At 39.2% G+C, this 23081-nt stretch overlaps 1 protein-coding gene across 1 annotated transcript in view; it reads right to left on the reverse strand.

Annotated features, from left to right (window-relative positions):
• Positions 1-521: 521 nt before the first annotated feature.
• Positions 522-23081, reverse strand: part of LOC121917661 (apoptosis-stimulating of p53 protein 2-like) — a 28144-nt gene continuing 5584 nt past the window's right edge. Inside the window, exons 2-10 of the mRNA XM_042443786.1 lie at positions 22414-22561; positions 12911-13024; positions 11796-11860; positions 10044-10145; positions 7721-7895; positions 4464-4645; positions 3978-4142; positions 3343-3580; positions 522-682 (exon numbers count right to left, since the gene is read on the reverse strand). Of these exons, the coding sequence (XP_042299720.1) occupies positions 537-682; positions 3343-3580; positions 3978-4142; positions 4464-4645; positions 7721-7895; positions 10044-10145; positions 11796-11860; positions 12911-13024; positions 22414-22561 (1335 nt within the window). The 3' untranslated portion in view covers positions 522-536. The remainder of the gene's footprint in view (positions 683-3342; positions 3581-3977; positions 4143-4463; positions 4646-7720; positions 7896-10043; positions 10146-11795; positions 11861-12910; positions 13025-22413; positions 22562-23081) is intronic.

Here is a 23081-nt window from a genome sequence, read left to right on the forward strand (position 1 = left end):
TCATGTTAACCAATCCATTATCTGAGCTACTTGACTGAAAAAAAAAAACTATCACAGGTAGCTCAGCACAGTTGCATGCTAGAAGTGGGGTGGGGTTTGCCCACCACCCTGGGAACATCTCTGAGATGTAGGCCCATTACAGACGGGCATAAAGTACGGACTGGGTTAGAAGGGACCAAGTCCATACAAAATGGTGTCGCCCATTCCACACGGGGGGCTGCCATCTTTACGTAGCGTGTCATTGGTGCCTCGCGGCATCATATCTGCGCCGCAAAGAGAAGCGCCATTTTGGCGCTTCTTATTTGCAGCGCAGAGGAGCCTCACGGTTTGGACGCTGGGGCTCCTCCACGCTGCAAATGGCGGCGGCAGCAGACCGCCCCTTCTGGGCGGTCTGTAACGTGCCTTAATTAGACTTTTTTGTAAACAAAACACACCATGGAAAATAAGCACAGAAGTTCTCATTTTGGAAAGATGGAAAAGCATTTTTCTTCTCCCCCACCCATCTTAACAAACCATCAACAAAATAAACTACTATACTACCAAAGAAACTTACTTTGCCCTTCACTGTTACCACTGGCTTTTGTCACTGAAGAAGTTAGTCCCTGATTCATAAAGTTATCAGCATTTGAATTATTCCAATCACTGATGGTGAGGGTAGGTTTTGAACCAACAGCTGTAGTACCTGAGGTAAAGGCAGAGAAAAAAGAGGCAAGGAAAATATGACAAGCTTTTTTTGACAAGCTTTTCAATATGATCCCCTCCAAAATATATGGTGTCTTTATTTCAATAAAACAGCACCTAGTTTTTATATTTTCCTGTATTCTGTATTTAGCCTAGAGTTTAGGTATTCTCCTCTACTTCAAGCATAAGAAGTGTGGAATTTGTTTGGCATTATAATGTTTACTATTTATACAACAGAATTACTTAAGTCTCTTCTTGGCAGTGTGATATTAACTTGCATTTATTATGTTTTATGTATTTGTTAATTTTGGCTATTACTGTAGCAATATTTGGGTTAATGTTTTTTAATGTATGTCATTTATTTATTTATTTATAAAATGTTTTTAATTGCACTTTTTGTTTGTTTGTTTGTTTTTTAATGCTGTGAAGCCGCTCTGAGTCCCAGTCCTGGGAAAAGAGCGGGATATAAATAAATAAAATAAATAATGTTTCAATAATCTCTCAACAGTAACTTTCTAACTTTTATTATTATAAACAACATGTCAAGAGAGGGAACCATAATAAAATTAATCCTACCCAAAAACAGAAACATCAAATTTATGTCCAATGCATATATAAATAACAAATTTGTTTTTCATTACAAATCAGTGAAGTAACCTCTTTCTTCAACATATGTAATGAAGTTCTAATAGTGAAAGGATTGCCAGTCAAACATGATCTTGCATAAAGAGAAGCCACATCTTGCATATTTCTAGTACACCAACAAATGGGTGAAAAGTGACACAAAGGTTCAAGACACACGTCAGAAATAACCCAGTTTGAGATCATTTTAACTGCGCTGACTCAGTGCTAGGGAATCCTGGGAACTGTAGTTTGTTGTGGCACCAGAGCTCTCTGACAGAGAAGACTAAATATCTCACAAAACTATAGTTCCCAGAATTCCCTAGTATTGACCCAGGACAGTTAAACTGGTCTCAAGCTGGATTATTTATGCAGTATTTTCAACCATAATTTCTTCTCCTAACAGTAGATGCACATGACATTGGGATCAAATGGCAAGTACATATTTTTAGGGATGCTTCCCACAAATATTTGGTTTACGTTCGTATACAATGTGTTCATATACAATGGAATTGAAAGTGTTTGCTTTAAAAACTGGTGCAAGTTCGTAACAAAAAATGTATTGCTAATTGACGATTATGGAAAACTCTTGACAAATCATGCATTTTCATTAATACAATCTCTTAACTTTTGGAGAGATAGCTTCATTTATGTATTTACTAATTACATTTCTATCTCACCTTTCTTCCAATGAGCTCACAGGGGCAAATGCAGCTGTCCTCGTTTTATTCTCACAATAAACCTGTGAGGTAGTTCAGGGTGAGAAATGGGACTACTCAAGATCCAAGTCCCAGTTTGACAGCCTAACTACAGGACTGGCTCTCTGTACTTTTCTTTAGCATCATTATCTCTTTATACAATATTCATTCATATAAGTGGGAAGGCACTGTTTCTTTTTCTTGCAGACAGGAAATGTGGGAAAGATGTGAACTTATTCACCTAAATTTATATATGAGCAGAGAAGTGAACAAATCTTCCCTAAGCCCAAATCTTTTATAAATTTCACAAATAAATCATAAACAGCTTTCGGGGAACCCTTAGCATTGCTTGAGCAACCGGAGTACTGGATACAGCAGAACAAAGAAGAAGAAAACACTCAATTTAGCATCAGTATATCCTAGGCTACAGGAAGTAAAATCGGTAACTTTATATTAAAACCAGTATAAGTTGAACTATGACTCTGGAGAGCAGGGTTCAAATCCCTACTCGGCTATGGAAACCCACTGGGTGACCCTGGTCAAGTCATACTCTCACAGCCTCAGAGGATGCAATGGCAACCCCTCTCTGAAGAAACTTGCCAAGAAAATCCCGTTTTGCTTTAAGGTCACAATAAGTCAGAAACGACTTGAAGGTACATAACACACACAGAAAGCATTTAACAACATAGTCTGATCAAAAACATTTCTCTACAGTTACAAATATTGAAACACAAGTATTTTTCTACTGTCTATGTAAGCAAGTCACAAAAATGAGATTTCTCCCTATATATCCCACCTCACAACATCCTTCTGTTCAAAGAGCTTTTTAATATCAAGAATGAAGTCCATAAACATTATTGCTCACTGAAAAGAAAATTAGCATCCCTGAATAATAGAATGAAATATTACAGTGTCATTAGTGACTCATTTTTGGATGACCAACTCTTATTATTTCCTAACACATCATTTGTTAGTACTAACATCCTTATCTTCAGGATTTTATTTGCACACTGCTGCCAACGTAACATGGGATACAGAATGCAGATTCTGAATCGCAAAAATAAGTATTCATGTTTTGTATCTACATCCTTATGTGATTTACTATTTAATTCATCATATAGGATGAAACAAACAACTATCCAAAAATGGAACACTACACCTAGTGTGGAACAACAACAACTATAGAATCAGAGAAAAAAATATATCACTGTGGAACAAATGAAATAGAGTAACTTAATTCTTGCATCTAGCATCATACCTGTTTAATTGATTAACAGGATCACATGACAAGAGGATATGACAATTAACTATGAATTACAAATAAAGGAAAAATAATAATTACCACCAGAAGCTTTCATTTGCGTAAGAATCCCAGCTCTCATGTTTGGTAGAGTCTGGGTTTTCAAAGGACCATCAGAGACTTGTAAGGATGCAGTCCCATCTGGAAAAGCTGGCTTCACTAAAAGTTCATTCCTTGGGGCAATTCGTGGCATGGTGGAAGACTGGATGTAAGGACCAACTGCTGCCACTCGGCTTGGAGTAGATACCACTGGCTGTGACTGATTCCCATCAGAGGTCACCTAAACAAGATACGTAAAGATTAAGAACTAAATATTACAACTCAGCTACTGGAGAAGCAGAGAGAAACACAGTAGCGCTTTTATATAAGAAAGGTATTTTGACAGCCTTCCGGCATCCTTTCTTACAAAGAAAGCACCAAAGGGGGAAAAAGCACTCTTCCCCATATAAAAGAAGAAATAGGTTAATAGTGATGTATTATTTAAAGTGATTTTCATACTACAAGGGAAATACTACAAGGGAATAGATAGGATGCAGCAGACACATAGCCCCTCAACAACTTCTCATCCACACTCAGCATGTAAAATACATAAAATATGTTCTGGTGATAGAAGTGGACAGTAATTTTGTTTTGGTTTGTGATGATGATGATGATAATTATTATTATTTGGCACTCACCGGTACATTTTCTTTTTGCTGCAGCGCAGCCTTTTTCTTCCACAGCCGTTCCCTCAACTCATTAACACGCTTATCCATAACTGCCACCTCTGAGTTGCGTTTGTTTAAGCAGTCCCTCTGTTGCTGCAGCTTGGCATTCTGCTCCTGGTTCAGTTTGTTCCTCAGCTGAATGCATTCAGGACAGGAAATCAAGAATTCAGCACAAATAACTTTCAAAGTAGGTGCCATGAGGAAAATAAAAAAAAAGTTATGGGGGTTCTAAAAACATTGGACAATCTCCAACTTTTGGAGAGATAGCTTCATTTATGTATTTTACAGAATGTAGAATGTATTATGTATTTTACAGAATGCCAAGTAGTATTTTAAAAATCTACATAACACAGAAGATGTTAAACTTCAACAATTTTGGCACTCTTGTCAGAACAGACAAAGAGCCAGAGCACATTCCTTTGCAAAGTAATGTGTGACCATTACATCTGCAGTTACCTGAAGCTCCTTGTACAAGCGGTCAAGTTCAGCTACAGCCGACTGGTTGTCATGGTAACCATCAATCCGGCCATTCTTGAGCATCTCCAATTGCCTAGTAAGTTCTTCTACCTTTGACACAGCCAGTACCAGTTCTCGTTGTTTTTGCTGGAACAAACTGTTCATCTGCTCAATCTCCTCCACTGCAGAGGAAGACAGAATACAATAGCTCTAGCTGAGAAATGACCAAATGTTGGCTGCTTCCAAGGCAGCTGTTTAGGGGACAGGAACACCCTCCAGCTCTCCAACACAGAGCCAAAAGAAAGCTACCCTAATCTTCAACTTTAACAGAAATATTTACAAATTTATCAACTTCAAATATTTAAAAGGGGCTTTATCACAAGAAAGCTTTTCTGAACGGTATTGTTCTGAACTAAACATTACAACAAGGCTACATAAGATAAATGTAGCTATACATACTGTGATCTTTTAAGGAAAATACTTAGTTCTCATGGGATTAAATGAGAAATGGAGGGAGATGAAAGGCAAAAGTATATACAGTCATCCCTCGGTTTTTGCGGGGCATCCATTCCGCCCTGCCCCCCGCAAAAACAAAAAATCAACAATATTCAAGCCCCACTGACTTGAATGGTTGTGTGTGCCTGCTGGCACCCACGGGCACGCATCCCATTTTGTCCCCCTCTGTTTGCTGCCCACAGATTGGTGAAGGACGTGGATTCCAAGTCCACAAAAACAAAGGGGCAACTGCATATTATAAATTTAAGGTTTAAAGAATGAAGCCTTGTATAAAATAATACAGAAAAGAGAGAAAATAAAATAGAGAAATTACAGCATGCAAAGATACTTCCTTGTTCTAAAACATTATTTCTAGAAAACTAAGTGTGGGGGGAACATTTTTTTTCAGCATGAGAACCATTATTAACTTGCAGAAAAGCCTATGAAAAGATCTGAATGTCAGCAGTGATCTGGAGCACACATGAGCAGCTGGCAAGACCCATGCCTCTCCCTCATCTCACACCCTCACAGACACAGTCATTCTCATCTTCCTATCCATTTTTTCTCCTTCCTTTCAATCCTCACTTTTTTCTCTCCACCACATCACTTTTTTCTCTCCTCTCCCAAAAATACCAACTTGGCTTTTTAAAAGCACCCACTGAAACCAAACAGATGGCTTTTAAAAAAAAAGTCTAGTTCTGACTCTCCCAACTTGATGTGCTGGACTATAATCCCCATGATCCCCAGTTAATGTGACTACTGGCCATGGTGGTTGAGACTACCGTTCAACTCACCAGGAAGGCCTCCACCATACTGGCTACATCTGATGTAGTTGCTCTACAGGAATAGTGCAGCAGAACCAGGGAGGAGGACCATGGACCTCACCCTAGGCTACAACAAATTCAAATTCACACCTTCTTTCAGCGCCAGATGCATCTGATCTCACTGTCATTTCTAATAATCTGGCCATGGGGCCATTAACTTGAGTATATTATTTTTGCTCTCAGCTTTTCAGTGAAAAAAAAATTACATGAAACTAAAAGCTTTAATAACTGTAAATGTGATCCTGTAATCCAGCAAAAGGTTATCTTTTCACTTCTACATGCACTCTCTTATTGGGAAGATCAGAACAACTAACATTAAAAATTTTAATTTTTGGAGAAATAATCATGTCAGTCTGTTTAGGAAAACAATACAGCTTTGTACCACAGTAGTAGGGTTCCTTGTGGATAGTAAATTGTAAAAAATGATCAGAGGAAATTTACCATATACATTCTATCTATACGTCGAAAAATGTAAGCCCGAATGGGCTCCAAAATCCTAGGTAGACGTATATATGGGTCAATATGGTAATACTTCTCTGTGAGCTGTGGAGATGGGAGGGAAGAGAGAGAGGAGGAAAATCGGGTGTCTCTGTCCCCCTTTTGCAAGCCATCAGCCTTGGGGAAAGTTGTGGGGAAGAGAGGGAAATCAGAGGTCTCTCCTCCTTTTTGCAAGCCAGCAGCCTTAGGGAGAGGAGGGGAATCAGAGGTCTCTGTCCCCCTTTTTGCAAGCCATCAGCCTTGGAGAGAGTAAGGAAATCAGAGGTCTGTGCCCCCCCCTGCTTTTTTTGTTTGTTTTTTTGCAAGCCATCAGCCCTGGGAAACATTGTGGGGAAGGGAGGGAAATCAGAGGTCTGTGTCTCCTTTTTCTGTAAGCCATCAGCCTTGGGGAAGGTTGTGGGGAAGGGAGAGAAATTGGAGGTTTGTGTCCACATTTTCCATGCCCAGACTGTGACCCTTGGGAGAGGTCCAGAGAGGGAGAAGGAGGGGGTGAAGTAGTTCCCCCCCCCCCGCTCCATTTACATCCTTTGTTACATGCCCCTCAACATATCCATGGGTCATATCAAAATTCATGATTTTGCCTCTAAAACCTGCCTTCGATTTATACATGAAGTTGACTTATACACGAGTACATACAGTATTATTTTTCATGAGAGCACATGAGAGATTTTTCATGAGTGTCAACTATGAATAAGTGCATTATGATTTGTAGTTCCACTGTCAGGTTTGCAAAATCTGAAGAAAAGGAAAACCTGGCATCCTTTGACAGCTGTGCCAGGATGCTATGCCCTAACATTCAACGTAAGATGTTGTCAATCATCTACTGCTTTATAGCATAGGTCACAAATAGTTTAAATATTTAGACAAATATTGCTAAAGCGAAATAATCTAATCCAAATCAACAGGCAGGGATTCTAAACCAAAATTATTACTTGTTAAAATGTAATTAGTTTCAACAGCCTGCTAAGGGCTTAATATTTTTTCAACCAAGGTAAAAATAAAGGCTAAGTCATATTCAGGATTTTCTTGTTACAGTACTTCTCTTCTGTCACCACTAGTCTGAATCAGAAATGGAAACAACAACAACAACATCAGTATTCCAGTATTAAGAGTATTTTTAAATCCCATTGAGACTATTTTTATATGTTACTAATAGGTCACAAACAGACACTCAACAGCAACTATTGTATCTCATCTATTTGATACAGGGCTCCAGGCATGAATTAGAATGTAATAGAGGATATTAGAATCAAACAAAAACCTTCCAGGTTAAGAGGTTAAGTACAAATATGCACACACCAAAACATATCTCAGCACAAACAATAAATAACTATTCTAAATAGTTCTTTGGCTGATTATTGTAAACAGGAGCACCTAGAACACTAACATAAAAGAAATATTATGTATCAGTCACCCAAACGCATCTCACCAACAGCTTACCTAGTTTTCCATTACTGAGCCGTTTTTGCTCTACATGGCCTTTCAATGCTCTCACTTTCTTCAGTTTGGCTTCCTGATTCTCTGCAATTTCTTTTAATCTTTTTAGCTTTTCCTGCTCTGCAGCTTGTTGTTGCTGCCGTTGATCCTGCTGTTTTAGAAATTTTAACCGCTGCTCCTATAGGTGAACAGAACAAGCATCATGCCACTTTCAGATCTGAAGAGATTCAATAACATATATTGATAACACAGGATTTCAAGAACAAAGACAAAACTTAGTGCATGTTGTGTTTTACACTACAGAGCACTGAGTACTGCAAATATTAAATAAACAAAAATTGCTATACAGAAGACACCCAGACAAAACTAAACTAAATGTCTTGGGGTTCCTGTATCTCCCACTGTCTCCACAAAAAGCAAGGAAAGGGTTGGGTGTACATGCATGCCTGTATGACATTCACACTCACATACACTGCTACCTCGGGTTACGAAATTAATTCGTTCCGCCATTCCTTTCTTAACCCGAAAATTTCGTAACCCGAAAAGGCTTTCCGTTAGCACTGGAAAGCCTATAGCTGCACTTTGCAGCATTTGAATTTCGCGCCGAAATGAATTTCGTAACCCGAAAAATATTTCGTAACCCGAAACAGTTTTTGCCAATCCAACTTTTTCGTATCCCGGAAATTTCGTAACCCGATCATTTCGTATCCCGAGGCACCAGTGTACTTTATACAATTTCTTTTTAAACGAGCTCAAGATTTGATCATGCATCTCAGAGGTTCATTTTCACTTTGGCTCTCAACTTCAGTGGGCACACTAACCTCCAAGGACACTTATTTTCCATTACTGATAGTCCCACTTGAGGAGGCCCTAATAAGCTTTCAAGGACCATAAGATTCTCAAGAATAAAGTTTGAAAGCCACTGCAGTATATATGACATGTTTAAAGGAAGCCAACAGATACATTTGACACTTTTGTTGTTTTTAACTGCCTTCGAGTCATCCCTAACCCATGGTGACCCTGTGGATAAGACATCTCCCAAAAACCCAGTCCTCCACTGCTCTGCTCAGGTCCTGTACATCCATATCCATTGAGTCTACCTATTCAGCATGTGGCCCACCTCTCTTTCTACTTCCCTCCACCTTTCCTATCATCATTGTCTTTTCTAATGCATCATGCCTTCTGAAGACATGGCCAAAGTACGATATCCTCAGTTTGATCATCTTAGCTTCCAGGGAGATTTCAGCCATGATTTGTTCAAGGACCCATTTGTTTGTCTTTTTGGCTGTCCATGGTATCCTCAGCACTCTTCTTCAGAACTGTATCTCAAAATGAATTGCTCTTCTTCTTATCTGCTCTTTTTACTATCCACTTTTTGCAACTTTACATGATGATAGGGAATACAATGGCTTGGACGAATCTAACGTTAGTACTAAGTTATATATCTTTACTCTTTAGGACCTTTTCTAGTTCCTTCATATCAGCCCTTTAAATTCCTAATCTTCTTCTAATTTCTTGACTGCAGTCTTCTTGCTGATTATTTATTCAAGATACAGAAATTCTTTTTACTATTTCAATTTCCTCATTGAAGGTGCCTAAATCCAAATGACACCTATGTAGTGTACTCAACTAGTGGCCATGGCCAAATCAAGGCACAGCTCTTGGTGCACTATATATACCAGCCTGTCTACCCAAACAGACTGCTGGGAAAAACCCCAAGGATTCCAAAGCACTTTTATAAAAATGCAGTTTCAAAAAGCTGCTTTTTGAGTTCATTCTTTCATGAAAGCTCATGGATTTCATAGACTTGAGTCTGCTTCCTCAGATGTATGAAGGGCTCAAGTCTATGAAAGCTCATGCTACCAACTTTTTTCCTTTTCAGTCTCAGAGGCGGGGTACAAACCGCCGCTTTGCGGCGCTCCCCCGCCGCCGCCATTTGCTCCGCGCGGGAGCCGCAGCAGCCAAACCGCGCGGCTCCCGCGCGGAGCAAAAAAGAAGCTCCATTTCGGAGCTTCTTCTTGCGGCGCGTCTATGACGTCGCGAGGCGCCTGGCGCGGACTCGCGACGTCATAGGCGCCGCGACGCGTCTGGACGCTGTGCGTCCAATACGCAAAGATGGCGGCGCCCATGTAGAAAGGGCGCCGCCATCTTTTACGTATTGACTACGTATTAGGGTTAGGGGGGTGCGGAAGCACCGCCCCTTCCTAACCCTAATACGTATTCAATACGTATTTTTTGGCGGTTTGTAACCCGCCTAAGGCTCTACAACATCCTTTTGCATACTTTTCCCAAACTAACACAACTATGTCTTTTGAGTTCAACAAACCTTGTTAGCCAACATTTGCTGTTGTGCCTCTATTTGATGCTGTTGTCGTGATGCCATTTCCTGCAGTTCGGCCAGAGTCATATCCATCCGAGGAGCACTGACCTTCAGTAATAAAAGTTATACATAAACACTGTATTTATTTGATGCCCCTACAAGAAATCTGCCCCCTGCCTTCAGAAGTAAAGGACTGCTTAGTATACTGTTCAGGGAAAGGTAAAAAGAGAACAAGTTCTTCTCTAGATTTATAACAATGAAGATGGTTAAATTAGTGACATCCTTTTATTCTTATGGAGTCTGGGTGAAATCAGCAACCAAAATACATCTAGATGTCACCTGAGTCTACTGCAGAGTTCAAACTAGTATCTTTCATCTATCATTGCACTACATAATGATCTACTGAATATCTTAAACAAAATGCAGATGTTCCACACAGTAACTATGAGCAGCACACTATGAGAAGGTTTAAATAGTGATTTAACAATGATACCACACACACCTATATGCAAAAGTTTAAAGATGCCATACTTTTAAGCTGCTTCTTTTAAGATGTGTCTCAATTGCTGTGCTACTGTGTCTTTTAAAAAGAACCTCAAAATCTAAAGAAGCCCCACATTTCATGTTATGACACAAGTTACTCAAGCAGTGTACTGTTGTGTCAACTTTGGGGGGAGCTTTACAGCATGAAGCCTCTGACATTACAAAATATTATTTTGTTGGGACTTCTCTTGAATACAGTAGTAGAGTATACTTTCCCTTTAGAAGAGCCTGATCTCCGATTTCTAACTGGCAAGATGTTATTTTGTTTCTGCCGCCTTCTACATAAACTTTGGCATTCCTCAATCCAGACTCTGGAATCACAGAATCATAGAGTTGGAAGAGACTATAAGTCCAACCCCCTGCCATGCAGGAACGCTCAGTCAAAGCATCCCCAACAGATGGCCATCCAGCCTCTGTTTAGAGACCTCCAAGGAAGGAAACTCCACTACATTCCAAGGGAGTGTGTTCCACTGTTGTATAGCCTTTACTGTCAGGAGGTTCCTCCTAATGTTGAGGTGGAATCTTCCTGGAGCTTGCATCCATTGTTCTGAGTCCTGTTCTCTGGAGCAGTAGAAAACAAGCTAGCTCTCTCCTCAATATGACATCCCTTCAAATATTTAAACAGGGCTATCATATCACTTCTTAACCTTCTCTTCTCCAGGCTAAACATACCCAGCTCCCTAATTCGTTCCTCATAGGGTATGGTTTCCAGACCCTTTACCATTTTAGTTACCCTCCTTTGGACATGCTCTGGTTTCTCAACATTCTCTATCTTGACTTAGGTTTGTTGCTGTTGTTGTTTTGCTGTTGTTGTGTGCCTTCAAGTAGTTTCTGCCTTATGGCAACCCTATTATGGGGTTTTCTTGACAGGTTTCTTCAGAGGAAGTTTGCCACTGACATCCTCTGAGGCTGAGATAATGTGATTTGCCCAAGCTTACCCAGTGGGTTTACATGGCCAAACTGGGATTTCAATCCTGGCCTCCAGAGTCCTAGTCCAATGCTCAAATCACTACACCACACTGGCTGACATAGGCATACAGGCTTTTTTAAAAAGACTGACATAGGTTTACAGGCTTTTAAAAAAAGCACAGAAAAGTAACAAATGTCTGTAGCCACTGTCTTCTGTTATTGAAAGAGTCAACATAATGTAGGTTTGTAATGTTAAATAAGTTATTTTCATGTTCACATTTAAGAGATGCAAACCTAAATACTTACTCCATTCTCTGTCCTTCGTTCACCAGCAATTTTTACACCATTTCTCTTCACACTGGTTCCACTTCCTTTGTTTATGTATAAAGGAAACAAAAGGAAAAGACAAGAAGTAAAAACATTTTAGGGATCCCTTTCAGTAAAACTTTCCTTCTGAAATGATGGAAGAAAGAGAGGAATCGAGAAAGTATGCAGTTTCAGACTAGCACAAGTCATCAACAAACATAAGGAAGTCAATGTAAGCAGCTCTTCAATGTATCTGCTAAAATGCTGCCTGTGCAATAAATGCACTCACCTTGCCTGACATGCAGGGACAATACAAGAAAAACAAAAACAAAAAATTTCCATAAAAATTAAAGTTGACAAGCTGCAGCAATAAGCCAAGAGTTTTTCATGAACTCAGCTTTTATAGCAGAAATAAAGGGACATGTTGCTTTACTACTAAGCCATTTTGGATGTATGACAAGAATTCAAATATACATCCATGTCAAACAAAGCAGCAGTAGAAAGGGTTTCTTGACTTATCAGTATAAGAATGATATGCAAACTGGACAGTTTTAATAAAAATTAAGCAGGAGGAATTATGTGTTCTGAAAACACTAGTCCTATTCAGCTGTTAAAGAGCTGAGCACATTAGCTTTGTCTCCTTCATTTGTTTTCTCCATTTGTGTTTAAGTGACTTAATAAAGAGGAGAGACTCCTCTACATATGGCAACTATATGGTAGGTCTTCATGAGGGCAATGGCCAAGGCTAGCACTCTCCCTCTCCCTGTGTGTTTATTTTAGAATGCCTCAACAGAATGAAAAGTCTCAAGAAATAAGCAGGACATAAGTACAGTATAGAACATTCAGCAGGCCAGAGACTGAAGTCCTCCAGAAATTAGTGTTTCATTACTGACATATTTCAGAGAGCTAAAGAATGAGACCACATCACACAATCCTATGTGCTTTACTCTATACTACATCCCACACAAAGATAAAGTATCTTCTGTTATCCATCAAAGCAGGGTGCCCAATGCTAGGGTAAAACAGGCTGAAAGAAGAACAAGTGTAACATTTCCTACTGTACAGCTGTTGTGGTGGGTTTGCACACACATTCATTAGGTTAAGTTATCACATACCGGTTTCCCTACTAGGGGATCGTTCATGACGTAGAAAGAACCGAACCTCACTTCTTTGAGCTCCATAACGCTGCAGAAGATCTAACATGCGCTCATTATCAGGTACTGGGCGCTCTGAAAAATGCAAAGGCAGTTTGATATATTTTATTCCATGTGCTTCCTATACTATACTAATAAACAAAACTTAATTCCACATCTCAATGGCATACAATCAGTTACCAAGGGCTCCTCTGCATGGTTTACCAAAGATGTATTTGAAATGTGTCCATAACAATCTTCTATTCAAATGTTGCAGTATTCAACTTGCACACATTCTAAATATACCACAAATATGTCAACTGCAAAACCACAGAAAAGTAATCTTTAAAGCGATAGAAGGAAGAAGGGGATGGGGAAGAATCCTCAACAGCAGATAAACTAACATCTGTGAAAACTGGATGACTGTCAAAACTATACCAAGCCAATGAAATAAGAAATACTGTACTGAGATGTATAACTATACCAAGCCAATAACACAGGAAATACTGAAGTATGGCATTTATTTTAAACATATTTATATCTTGCCCTATTATACAATAAAAACAAACTAAAAGCACAGGAAACAATTTAACAAAACAGGTTTAAACAGTTTAAAACTAGACATTTTAGAATAAACCAGATAAGCTCAAAGTGTTTTTAAGAACAGCCATGAAATGATACCAGTGTAGTCACCACAGGGGGCATTCCATAAACAGGATGCTACAAATGAGAAGTCCCTCTTCCACATCTTTCCAATTATACTGTAGTCATTGGGTGGGCACAGAGACCTGCTCCTCCAGAGTACCTTAATTCTTGGGCAGGAGTACTGTATAGAGGCACTCCTTCAAGTATTACACTAGTACTATTATTTTATATAAGACCACTGTTGTACATGCCATTGTGCAAAAATAGAACATTAGAATACACTTACCAAAGTGTACAATCTAATTAAAATAAGGAACATATCAAGGCCCCAAATCACTTAAGATTTTAAATATTAAAAAATATTTTGAATTCAAATCTAAAGCATGCTGGCAGCTAGAGTAATCAGTATCATTTGGTGCCTCCACAGCATTTCATTCAGAGAATTTAGAATATGATTGGTATAACACTATATTTGAGTATGAACTACAACACAATGTTGTCAACAAGAAACCTGCAAATCAGCCTTCCCTAAGATGGCACCATCCAGATGTTATGTATTACAGTTCCTCAGGAACAAAATGAAATTTAATACAGAGAAATGTAAGATACAGTACTGCACTTAGGGTGGAAAAATGAAATGCACAGATAGGGCATGGTTTCCAGACTCTTCACCATTTTAGTCGCCCTCCTTTCGACACGCTCCAGTTGAAATCGGGACAAAATTGGGGGCATACTTATCAAATTTGCAGATGACACCAAATTAGGAGTAGCAGCTAATACCCCAGAGGACAGGATCAAGATTCAAAATGACCTGAACAGACTAGAAAACTGGGCCAAAGCTAACAAAATGAAATTCAACACAGAGAAATGTAAGGTACTGCACTTAGGGCGGAAAAATGAAATGCACAGATATGGGAGGGGAACACCTGGCTGAATGATACTATATGTGAAAGGGATCTGGGAGTCCAAGTAGACCACAAATTGAACATGAGTCAACAGTGTGATGCGGCAGCTTAAAAAGGCCAATGCAATTTTAGCCTGCATCAATAAAAGTATAGTGTCTAGATCAAGAGAAGTAATAGTGCCACTCTATTCTGCTTTGGTCAGGCCTCACCTGGAATACTGTGTCCAGATCTGGGCACCATAATTTAAAAAGGATGTTGAGAAACTGGAGCGTGTCCAAAGGAGGGTGACTAAAATGGTGAAGGGTCTGGAAAACGTTCCCTATAAGGAACGCCTTAGGGAGCTGGGTCTGTTTAGCCTGGAGAAGAGAAGGTTAAGAGGTGATATGATAGCCCTGTTTAAATATTTGAAGGGATGTCATATTGTCATTCTTGACAGTAAGGGCTGTTCGACAGTGGAACACACTCCATTGGAGTGTGGTGGAGTCTCCTTCCTTAGAGGTCTTTAAACAGAGGCTGGATGGCCATCTGTCGGGGATGCTTTGATTGGAAGTTTATGCAGGAGGTTCGACTGGACTGGATGGCCCTTGTGGTCTCTTCCAACTCTATGATTCTATGATTGTAACACATGGGGTTGTTAGCAACCAGGCTAGCCAACCGTCAGAGATGATGGGGAACAGAGGTGACACAGAGCTGCAGATTTGGGAAGGTGTTATCATTTCTCATTCTATTTCTCACTGCTGCCCATCAAACTGAAGCATAGTATTTCTGGTTCACATGGGGAGTTGAGCTTTAAACAGGATCACCTTGTGTCCAAACTGCCATGACAATATGCCAAATAGTGATTAGATGAGATGAGACAGAATAGGATAGGATAGGATGAGCTGATCAGAAGGTGATATGCAGCTTTGCTTTTTATCACTTGGCTGGCAGTTTGCATTATCAAGCAAGCTGCTGCCCTACCAATGTCTTTGGACTGCAGTTCCCCTCACTACTGACTGTATTCACTACAGTGATGTGAGCTGTATATAATCCAAGAATAGCTAGCAGGGGCCACCCGATCTAGAGAATGAAGTGAGAGCATGATCTTCCAATCTACAGTACTTATGCTTTCCCAGTACGCTCCAACAGAACCCAAACCTCTTGATTAAACAATGCATGGATGCATGTAACACAGCTTCCTCTGTAGCAGCATTTTGACTATGGAACTTCCTACCCAAGGAAGTTAGACTGCCCCTCTTTTAAGCTTTTGGACAGCTGCCAAAACAGTGCTGTTCTGCATGTGTTCAATGTTTGAAACTGTTGTTTGAACTGCTTCAAAGCTGGATTTTATGATTGTTTTTAGACTGATTTTAAAAGTTTTTTGAAATAGAAACTTAGTGTGTTTTCATAATGTTTTTATTTTTGTATTGTTTTAATTGGTTTTTATTTGTTCATTGCTTTAGGAGTCCTGAGCAGAGAAGCAATACAGAAATGCCTACAAAAATAAATAAAATAAATAAAAATAGGATTTTCATGCATAACTGGTAACTTTTTTATTATACTGGAAGAAACTAATTTATTATAGTTATAGCTGTTCAATCAAAATAAAGTTGAGGTTCTCCAGTTCTTGTACACACATACACGAATCTATATTGAATATGGCTCTTTTGGTCTCTCCAGGCTATCAATGGTTACTGTTCCCATTGCTCTCCGTCTGGTCAATAAGGCCCATTCTTTTATAACAGAGTGACATCATTGGATTAGTTGCCTTGTTTCTGATTCCCTCCCTCTAATGCTCATTATTTTTCTCTGACACCCATCAGTCCTTTTATATCCCAAGTCGTGCAACTGCAAGAATTAGGAAGTGCTGCTCTGTTCTCCTAATATTGCATCTGTCCTCAAATGCCACAGAGGTAAACAGCCACCAGAAAACACATAAACAACTATCATCCTGTGTATCAGCAGGTTTGGCAGAACATGGGGATCTAGGTTCCTATCCCTATCTCCATCTATCTCTATCTCACTAGGATCTCTCTCACTAGGATACTGCCAATTGTCCAATTTGTCCCGTTAGTACTGCTAACCTCTGCAAAGGCACTGAAATAAAAGCATCATACCTTCTTCTTGAAGGACTGATCCTATATATTTGCAGGTGGAACAGCCTCTCCTTGACCTCTCAGGAACCATTCACACATACAATAGCAAATGTCTTGCATTAAACTACAAAGGCCATAGTAACAAGCCATCAAGTTAGCAATACAAGTTCAAAAGACATGTTTTAGTAAGTATAGTGGCTAAATGGATGACACTGTGGTGTCCATTTACTGAGATTTTGCACAGTATTATTGCTTAGTTTTAAAATGTTTTGCTTTATTAGCATAGAAAGGAACTCTGCCTCTTTTCATCTGAAAACTTAAGAGGATAACATGGGGGGAAAACCATTGTTCAGTCTTGGTCACTGTTCAGAGCCAAACAAATATTTTTTCAATTAATAATATTTAATCATTAATCATTTTAGCAGAGCCAAGTTTAATCACACAAATACCATTCATAGTAATATCTCTCAACAAACCTGACTTTATTTTTAAATTTTAAAAAAGTTACATCAAAAGCTTTCAAATGACAGACTGGCAGCTTTCTATCTTTAAATGCTGATAAAGATTCTTTCCTCTTGTGTAAAGGAATAGTGAGTTCCTTATCTACATTTAAAACTAAAAGCAGTCAATGCTTTTCAACCTGATTTTTAATCTATGTGAATTAAAAGCATAAAAGCAAATCTGTCTTTTAACTTAACATTTTTATCACAATTGCACTCGAATGATCTAGGAAGTCCTGGCTTTACATTTCACAGGAAAGAAGAGGTGGGCATTTGTGGTGGGGGGAAACCTTCATCCCCTGTAGCAGGTGGCAATTTTGGCTGAAAATGTGACCTAGAAATTGCCACAAATCTACTTTCAATTTGCACTTGTCTGCCAATTTGGGGGCGGGGGGGGGAGCGGGATCAGGGGTGTTAGGAGGGAAACTGCTGTGTTTTGGAGCATTTTGGAGTTGGAAGCCATGGTCAGCATGTTCCTCATCCCTGCTGTAAAGAGACAGAATGTAACAGATTATAGATGAGATCATCTATAAGACTCAAGAATAAAAAATAATGAGGTTATGACACACAAGTGATTGAGGCAAATACTGGAATACTGATAGTTATAAACAATAAACAATATTTTGAATAAAAAATAAAGCTGAATTGTACAAATAGATAATGATGTTAGGAAAGTCCAACTCCCACTCTATTTGAGTCTTTTTGTTTAAATGTTTGATTTCAGTGCCTATTTATAAATACTCCCTTCTACAAGTATTTTGGGGGGGGGGGGTATTGGAGGTTCTTGGCTTATAAATAAAAGAGCACTGAGAAAATGAGGTTTCTTTAAGAAAAAAAAATCTGCAGGCACATTGAAACAATCTAGGAAGGAAATTTTCTGGGGTCACTGTCAAAGGAGATTAGTTTTACAGTATAAGCAAGTAGGTCACTGTTACAGAAAAAGCAGCTTCCATGGTTATTTGTCTAGACAGCTAAACAGCTCATCTTCTAAATCACAAGGGGAAGAAGGTACCATTATAATTTTGAAGAGGACAGTCTGAAAGAGGATTTATGATGGGGTTGACTCAATACTCTAGTAAAAACTAATTAAAGTTAAGACAATGGCATTTGTGCTACATTTCCCACTAGTAATTGCCATGGCCACTGTGTGTACTAATCCATTGTTGTCAAGAAACAATGAGACTTAGCATTACAATAAAACAAACTGCTATCAGAGTACAAGGATGGATTTATTCAACAACTGAAAAGTCGTACTTCTTTAACTTTTTATTTAACACTTCATATTATCTAAAACCTGCTCCTAGCAGTATCTGTATCAGAAAATTGGTGCTTTGAGCAATGGTCTGGAAATCATGTCTTATGAGGAATGACTTTGGGAGCTGGGTATGTTTAGCCTGGAGAAGAGATGGTTAAGAGATGATATGATAGCCCTGTATAAATATTAGAAGGGGTGTCACATTGAGGATGGAGCAAGCTTGTTTTCTGCTGCTCCAGAGAACAGGACATGGAGCAATGGATGCAAACTAAAGGAAAATAGATCCCACTTCAACGTTAACAGGAACTTCCTGACAGCAAGAGCCGTTGTGGAAAACACTCCCTTGGAGTGTGGTGGAGTCTCCTTCTTTGGAGGTTTTTAGACAGAGACTGGATGGCCATCTGTTGGGGATTGCTTTGATTGTGTGTTCCTGCATGGCAGGGGGTTGGACTGGATGGTCCTTGAGGCCTCTTCCAAGTCTAGGATTCTATAAGGCCATGCTAACTGCTGTGCTGTTGCTACAACCTGTTATGCTCTGCCAATATGGCAAGCTGACCTAGGTCAGCATGACAGCACAACACAGCAGGCCATCATGCACAATCAGTACTGTTTAGTGCGATAGAGAAGCAGTGTCGAAAGCATGGCTAAGCAGAAGACAGACTGGGATTTACTGGCAAATCTTCGGATGAAAACGGTTTCTAACTATCAATTGTTCTTAGCAGCAACAAAAAAAAAAATTACAACCTAAAGCAAGCTGCAGACATGAAGAACAGTTATGGTAACCACATGTTGTCTTTTGCATGAAAGGGATGTAAAGTCCATTCAGTTTTGTTACTGCAAATTCCTAAATTCAGAATATGTTCAGATACATTTTTTTTCATTCTGGTTATTTCCAGCTGAAAAGATCTTGGGAAGTTTAGTGAAAAGGAAAGCAGACTTGAGAAGCTGACCACCTTTGCTTTAAAGATTTTAAATAAGAAAAGTGAACCAAACTGAATATTAGTCTGTAAGGCATTAGAAAAACTGTACACCTAAAACAAAAAGTAATAGGCAGTATATACCCATTTACATGACTCCAATGCTACAGTTAGAGTGGATCTGTGAATCATCTAAGATATGGAGAGTTGTGGTGTTCATTTAAGATTTTTGACACGTGGGCTGAAAGATACAACAGGATTTTCCTTAGCAAAGTATCTACTGTGCTTAGCTTTAGTATAAAAAGGCTTATCCTATATCAGTTTCAAAACTATTGTTGTTCATCCAGCATGAGTAATTCTGGTAGACAGAATTTGAGGCTCTTGGGAGATTTTTAAAAAATTAGCATGCAAAATAAATGCTGGCTATCGCAATTTATGGCAACAAATTAAGAGGATAAGGAGCAAGATTTTAACCATGCAAAAAACCTACATTCCAGTGGATAATCATTTTAGGCTGGAAATAAACAGATATTTAGTAAGTTATCATCTTTTAACTGTAAATTTTAAAGACAGTACATAATAAAAACAAGTAAAACAAGAAAACGAACAGCAGACAAAAATGCAATGAATTAAAATATTTAAGACAGGTGTGAGCAACTACACAAGGGGAGGAGACTCATCACACACACACACACACACACACACACACACACACACACACACGGGTAATGTGGAAGTGACCTGGTGTTACCTCCAACTTCAATTTTGGCTGGTATTCAGTGTCTTTTACTTCACAGGTGGTGAATTATGAAGCCAAGCCCTCCCTCCAGTCCATCTGCCTTGGTCCAGGCCTTGGAGGTAGAGAGGAACTGCTGGACCTCTTACCCTTTCCCTCCACCACTCTCTTCTCCTTCTGTCTCATGTCTTTTTAGATTGTAAGCCCAAGGGCAGGGAACCATCTAACTAAAAAGATTGTATGTACAGCGCTGTGTAAATTTACAGCGCTTCATAAATAAAGGTTAATAATAATAATGATGATGATGATGGAATGGAAGGCACAGGCCAAACTAGCACATCTTGGCAATTTCCCAGTGATTCTCTTTCTCAATATTTCAAAGTGTTTTGGGGTGTCATAGAGGAGGGGGAGCATAATATTGAGGTGGAGGGACTACATGCCACCTATAGTCCACACTTTCTCCACTGCAGTTTAAGACATTTTTTAATGTCTGGACAAATTTTTGGTTTTTGTTATGGAATAGCAAAAAGTTAACTCCAGGCATATATTCCTGCAAGGGACATTTCATAAACCCCAAAATCTCTCTCACTTCAAGATATCAGATTTACTATCCATAGAAATGGTGTTCAGAAAATGGTAAGTGACATTGCAGTCTTACATTTCCCAAGACTTTTGGACAAGCAAGTTAAAGAGTCCATCCTTTTAAAGAAGTGAAGTATGCTATAAGCATTAATAGAAAATATGGAATACACCATGTGAAACAGCTGAAAACTTTTAGGCATAAATTAACAGAACAACTCATGGTAATCCTGCACATGGGCAAATACTGTTGAAGTGGGAAAGAAAGCAGGAGGGTCATTTAACAGGGAAATGCACATTCTAACAAATGAAGGTTTTACATTTGCATTACAGATGTAGACGGAATCACATTTAGTGTCTTATGTAAATAAATCTTTGACTTATAAATATTATTATTATTATTATTATTAACCTTTTTTTATAAAGCGCTATAAATTTACACGGCGCTGTACATACAATCTTTTAGTTAGACGGTTCCCTGCCCTCGGGCTTACAATCTAAGAAGACACGACACAAAAGGAGAAGGGAGTGGTGGTGGGGAATGGGATCAGGTCCAGCAGTTCTTCTCCGCCTCCGAGGCCTGGACCAAGGCAGATGGACTGGAAGAAAGGCTTGGCTTCTTAATGGATGGTTAAAAGGAGGCTGTATTATGTTATTGTTTGCGAATTGCTGTAAACCGCTTTGATTATTTCTTTAGAAGAGCGGTATACAAATAAATCTTATTATTATTATTATTATTATTATTATTATTATTATTATTATTCCTGGGTCAAAGAGGGGCTCGCCTCTGGGAATGCTTCTCTAAACAATATAGTCTTTAACTCAGTTTTGAAACTGGGTAGAGAAGTGATGAGGTGTGCATGTGTGGGAAGAAGGTTCCAGGAGTAAGGGGCAGCAAGCGAGAAGGGACGAATTCGGGAGGGGGCAGTGGTAGTCCTACACTGTGACAGGAGACCTTGACTACAAGAGCGGAGGGTGCGAGTAGGAATGTAAGGAGAAAGAAGGTCAAATAAGTAAGGAGGGGCCAATCCATGGAGGACTTTGAAAGTCAATAACAAAAGCTTGTACCGGATGCGGAAGGGGAAGGGGAGCCAATGAAGAGAGGATATATTTCCCCGCCTCTCCCAGTGGATCAAAGCGGGGTTACAGGCTACTAAAATTGGTACATACACAATCTAAAAATATTACATCAAACATCAACAATCAAACATCCAGGGGCAAGGCCAAATATCGTTGTCAGAGATTTAGCTGAGATTTCAACCCAGCTTTTTAGAATGCTGTTACTGTAACAGCCAGCTTTCATTTTACATGAATCATAAATTTAAATTGCAGAGTTTAAGTCTTCTAGATCAGTGGTTCTCAACCTTCCTAATGGTGCTACCCTTTAATACAGTTCCTCATGTGGTGATCGACAACCACAGAGGAGCGGTGTCTTGGTTCCTAAGACCATCGGAAATATGTGTTTTCCAATGGTGACCCCTGTGAAAGGATCATTCAACCCCCAAAGGGGTCGCAACCCACAGGTTGAGAACCACTGTTCTACATACTCATGCAAAGCTTAATTTCAGGGGTGGGTAACTTCTAGAAAAGGAATGGTGAGATCCTCAAACTCAACATAGACCTCATACCATCCCAGCTGAAGCTGTTATGATATAAAATCAATGTTTTTTAACATACAAAAGTGCATATCCTATACACACACATTTGTTAGTGAGAGTTAGTGGAAGCCTGGCAATAACAGTAAGAAGTCACATGCCGTCTGTGTGTTAACCACCCCTTATTTTAGTTAAATGTTTTCATTAATCCTGAGATTATAATAAAGTAGAGACTTTTCTAGATGCTTGACAAGTCACAAATGCCACATTTTACTTACCTGAGCCACACCATACTTCTGCTAGGTGACATTCAGTTTCACCAGGCTCTTTACATAAATCCACTACATCTCTGCATGTAGTTTCTGGGGTGATTGGCACCTCTGTGAAGTGTTGCTCATTGTTGCTGAGGTACACTGTAAGAAACATCTGTAAAACATAAGATTATTTTGTTAATATCATTCGTGACTAAATCACAGAAAAGGGGTGGGATCTGTGTTGCTGAATTGTAATTCCCCATACCCCTACCCAGCACAGCCAGTGGTGAAAATGCTAGGAGCTGCAGTTCAACAGCATCTGGAATTACCACTTCCATTACAGAATTAGTAATGTTTTTGTTGTCTGTCAAAATCTTTGTTTCTCACCAAGAGTGCATATATCTCAAACTACGCATAGACACAAACACATTGGATAAATGCACAGATCCAAACATCTGGCAATAGTTAACAATTATAGAATCGTTCTTTTGGCACAAGATGTGTCTGTGCTCAAACTGCGCAGAGACATTATTTATTACCAAAGTTATAAACGAACAGAATGAATACTCCAAAAGGAATCAATACTGATAATCACTTTTAAAGTGAACAAAGCAAACATGTCCCAAAAGCTGCTGACCCGTGAACAGCAGATTACTTTCTGCTGCCGTACTTTCCTTTGAAAATGTCCAAGG

This window comes from Sceloporus undulatus, unplaced genomic scaffold, assembly GCF_019175285.1.
Source record: "Sceloporus undulatus isolate JIND9_A2432 ecotype Alabama unplaced genomic scaffold, SceUnd_v1.1 scaffold_38, whole genome shotgun sequence".
In the NCBI taxonomy this organism is placed as follows: domain Eukaryota; kingdom Metazoa; phylum Chordata; class Lepidosauria; order Squamata; family Phrynosomatidae; genus Sceloporus; species Sceloporus undulatus.